Genomic DNA, 4,921 nt, shown 5'->3' on the forward strand with positions numbered 1-4,921 from the left:
ATCAACAGGAGTTAACCTATTTTGAGCTTTATTATCTTCTAAGGATCTCTGTAAAGAACAAAATTGTATGCATGTTGGATCATTTCCAAACTGGGGAGAGGGGGGAAATGACGCTGTTTTGCAAAAGAAACACCAGCTATAATGATTAAAGTATTAAAATTAGTTTGAGGCTCCTCCCTTCCATGTAACTGATCTATGCTTCATGTTAAACTGGGGAAATTCCTTGATTCTAATCTTGAAGGAAATAAATGCAGTCTATACCATGTTTATATAGTCAACACAATTTTTATTGCGGACAACCATATTCCTACCTTATTCTCTCAACATCATTATGTAGTCCATTGAGTTTAAATCAACTCATGTATTGTAATAGTTTAAAGCCTTTCTGTATGAAAGTAGGAATCTTGCACAAAGAGGTAGGAATTGGAGATCAGACTGGGTCCTCTTAAGAAGCAAAACACTTGGGAGTTTCAAGTTTCAGACCAGGTGCTTGAAAAGTTCTCTCCCTATATGCCAACTATATTTTCTTTCTTTCACTGGCCTTTTCCAAGCTTAAACATAAGCAGAAAAACCCATACAGACTGCTCAATATTCTTAAACTTATTAGGCGCAGGACTTTGATTACCTGTCTGGTCCAGATATGAATGTATATTACAATCTTCTCCAGTCATATTCATCTGTTCCTAGATCTTTGCAAATAAAATTGCATTAGTCTTATAACCAAAACAGAGTAGGGAAGGGGAACACACTTCCACCTCTGGCTGGCAGACAGCATTAGATAATTCTGTTTGTTACTAAAGAAGAAAACTGTATTTGCAGCCACCAGGTAATTCAAAAAGTGTTAAGAAACTAAACTGTGCTGTTTCTTTTATCTTGAGTGTAATAGAGTGGCAGACCGACCTGCTCTCAAGTGTCTGTACTGCATACTTTCAGAGCTGAGCTTACCATTACTCCTCATGTTAAAGCTGTCTGCCTGGTTTGGACTTAGAAGGACAGGAGACACAAACTGGGGACCAAAGAAACAAGTTCTCTGAATGACTGCAAACAACCTGTGCCTTTTGTTTTTCAAAAACTGTCTCCAAATACTTAAGTTCAAGAACAGCAGTAATAGCTATTATATTATAATGGTATGTAACTAATAAAATGGCTGCTTCCTTCCAGCAGCTGCCCAAAGAGCATCATGGGAATTGCTGGGAAAAAACATCCCCTGGCTCCTGTCCCTGGCAGAACTGGCAGTGTCCTCACCACTCAAGAGATTGCCCCTTAAAATGCCAGTCCAAACTTTAGTGCATCCATGGAAGAGAAAGCACGCTGAGTAAGACCATTACATTGAAGAAATGGTTCTGCTGGTGGCAGTAGCAGAAGTGCTGTTGGTTCTGGGTTTGGCTGTGGAGTCAGACTCTCTCTGCTCACCCACTACCTTTTACAAGAACTGCTGGATCCGACGCTTCCCAGGTCTTCAGATTGACCTGCAGGAATCGCAGAAGAGGGGAGCCCAGGTGCTGAAGATTTATGCAGAAGTCTCACCCCAGCAGTGCAGCAGAGCCTGCTGCCTTCTGAGGAATGGTGAGTGTTTATTATCAAGATACACTAAAATTTAGATCACAACATATGAGGAAAAACATTTTGGGTAATTTTTTGTATAAGCATTCCTTTATTTGAAGAAGAAATAATGCAAAACAAACACACAAAAAAGGATTTTTTTTTTTTTTTTGTGAGGCATGAAAGCAGAGAGGCAAACAAGGAAAATGAATGGGAACTGGCAAGAGGGCTGGATGTCACTTACCTATTGTAGTTCAGGATGTTTTTTTAATAGTTTGGGTGAAAAGAATGGTTGCAGGCCAATTTCAAGTAGACAGGTATATTACACAAGAGCAAACACCTCAAAGTTGTCTTCCTTGATAACTCTGCTTTTAGAAATGGTTTGCTCACTGCATCTGAGATGTGAAGGAAGGCAACTGGTAAGAGGACTACAAGCTAATCAATATATTTTTATTTAATCAGAGACACATTTAGAATTCTATAACTTTATTTAATCAGAGATACATTTAGAATTCAGATGGCTGTTCTACTCCTTTTCTCCAGATGTAAAATAAGAATATAAGTAGTTCTGTTTTTCTGACTGAATGCTTCATTATTTTGCATGATAATGAGAAAACCAGATTTAAAGCACTATGAAGATGCCGAGTATTAATTATCTTTTGATGTTAAATAACATAATAACATGCAAAATGCAATCGTCATGATGCTGATAAGCTCAACTTCATTCTCTTTTGTAATACAGTTTCCTGCAATCTAGCAGTGTTCTACCATGGAGCCATTCATAAGAATATGAATTGCCTGCACATGACGTGCCTGGCATTGGAAAGTTGCATATTAAAGTCTGGAATCAATGTGATTTTGTACAACATCACATCAGGTAATTAAGCATTTCATTTATAAAGGCTAAAAACATAGCAACTATAGGAAATGTTAGTTATACTGGGTCAGTTGCTATGCTAGAAGATCTTCTGAAGTAACATGCAATGCTAAAAAAGCGTAAGACTTCTTTCCTTTTTCATTATTGTACCTAATTCTGAGAATACTTCCCCCCTTTCTTCTATTTAGTGTATGAGAAAGGACCTTGAAGATACACCCTGCTCCGAGTACCTAATCAATACTATACTTGATGAAAATACCATACCAGATCTGAAAGATGAGGCTCCCACTACTCCACGTCCCCAGATCCAACCAGTAGCAAGGCTGAAAATGTATTCCCATTAGGCACACGCACAAAGAGCACACATACCACAAGCATACACATATACACAGCCAGCCACACAGGTAACACAGACAAATGGATAAAGCAGACACATGAACACAGGTAGCACCAAGAGAGCCTCATCCTACCTTTTCTGGCTGCATGGAATGGAGATCTACCAGTGAAAATATATATATACACACATATGTACAATGTGAATCCCCCCAGCAGCTGGACTCAAACACTGTTTGCCAATTTGGACTCAAGTCTCCTCAGCTGCTGTCACTCGGACACATGAGCCTTCAGGGGTGCAGGCCCCTCTAGTTACTGGTGCAGACTGACAGACACACACACACACAGAGCTTGCTGAGATTCCCCTGCTCCCCAGTAGCCTAGGTTCCTCTCTTTCCTCACCTCTGGTTCCTTCCCTAAGCATCCCATAGTAAGTCTTGTGCAATCCCAAAATGCACTTCCCTTGCATCCCATAATCACAGAATCACAGAATGGTAGGGGTTGGAAGGGATTTCCAACGATCATCCGGTCCAAACCCTGGCAGAGCAGGATCACCTAGACTAGCTCACACATAAATGAATGCGTCCAGGCGGGTTTTGAATGTCTCCAGAGGAGACTCCACAACCTCTCTGGGCAGCCTGGTCCAGTGCTCTGTCACCCTCACAGTAAAAAAGCTTTTCCTTTTGTTTATGTTGAACCTCCTGTGTTGCAGTTTGTGACCATTGCCCCTTGTCCTGTTGCTGGGCACAACTGAGAAGAGTCTCATGTGCTCCTTTGGTGGGTGTGCAGATGAGCTTTTATGACATAAACTAACATTGTTTATGATTTATAGGAATTGATCCAGATCTTCTGATTTTTGAAAAACTGACATCCAAAGAGCCAAACATTCACTCCTCACCAAGTAAATACGAAAGGCAGAACAGCACAAAGATCACCGAGTGGGAAAGATGCCAGCATCATAATGCCACATCAAGTTCTCTTCTGCTCCAAGCTCCATCTTCTACCACTAGCCACGGCTTAATAGCAAACACTCACACCTCCAGAACAAGCCTCACAGTCAAAAGAACTGAAGTTACTACTTATTCCAGGGCAGAAACTTTTCCACCAGATGATGATTTTCCGAAGATGACAAGCACAACTTCAGTAAGCACTAGATCAACCACCAGCTCAGATAAGAGGACTGTACACTCAGCTTTGACATCCAAGTCTGCTGAGGTATTATCCCACATGCCCACTCCTCCTCATCTGAATAGCAGTAAGCAACACTTTAATGAAACCAAAGGCTACAGCGGTAGGAATTATACTTCGGATAATGAAGCACCTGCTTGGGAAGCTGCAGCTTTGGGTGTCTGGTTGATTCCTGTTGTCCTTTGCTCTTCACTCATCTTCCTTTGCTGTTGTACTGCTGCTTTCACAGCAGGGCGTTGCAGCAATAGGAGAGGTCAGTATAAGCCCATAAGGAGAAGAACGACAATGTCAAGACAATTCCTAAAATATACTACTGTCAAAGGTAACTTGTAAAATACTGTCACCAACCTTGTTTTGGAACAAACAGCTTTTAAAAAGTGAATCATATATACCAGCTTATGTCTCTTACAGAACCAAAGTTTTTTTTTCACTGATGGTTTCAGAATCTTTCTGTTGTAATTTAATCTCAACAGATGAAACACAATTCCCCTGTGTCTCTCTAGCTCACAGCTCCCACTGCATGCTCAGAGGTGTTTGAGCACATTTTGGTTCATAATCTGATCCACACTAATGCCTAACAAACAGTATACACTTTCCCTAACTTAGGAGAGCAGATTCACTGCGGCTGTACATACCCTTTCCCCTGACTTTGAACTGAGACAATTAAGTGTAAGAGTAATCAGTAAAACTGACCAGCCTTCTAGTGTCATAAAATCATTTAACTCTAATAATCCTTTAGTTGCCTCAGATCTCATTGTTTCTGTGAAAAAGGTAAATTTTTCTCTAAGTTCTATATTTACCTTTTTCCCCCATTTATCCCTAATACTGAGACAAAACAATTTAGCCAGCACTCTTTACTTCTTCAAACACCAAAAAGAACCCAAGTCCCTAGAACTACTGAATTCCATTAACTCATACTCAAACATCTCATCATTCAGTCTTCCTGCTGTAACAGGGCAAACTTTGACCTCTTCAAGCAAT

The 4,921-nt window shown here is 40.4% G+C and overlaps 1 protein-coding gene across 1 annotated transcript; it reads left to right on the top strand.

Moving 5' to 3' along the window:
• Window positions 1-1,268: 1,268 nt before the first annotated feature.
• MANSC4 (MANSC domain containing 4) lies at window positions 1,269-4,273 on the top strand. The gene is given in 3 exon segments (XM_010193535.1): window positions 1,269-1,566; window positions 2,285-2,419; window positions 3,585-4,273. Coding segments are annotated over 3 exon segments (1,122 nt in total).
• Window positions 4,274-4,921: the final 648 nt, after the last annotated feature.

The sequence above is a fragment of the Mesitornis unicolor genome, unplaced genomic scaffold (assembly GCF_000695765.1).
Source record: "Mesitornis unicolor isolate BGI_N332 unplaced genomic scaffold, ASM69576v1 Scaffold27151, whole genome shotgun sequence".
Taxonomy (NCBI): domain Eukaryota; kingdom Metazoa; phylum Chordata; class Aves; order Mesitornithiformes; family Mesitornithidae; genus Mesitornis; species Mesitornis unicolor.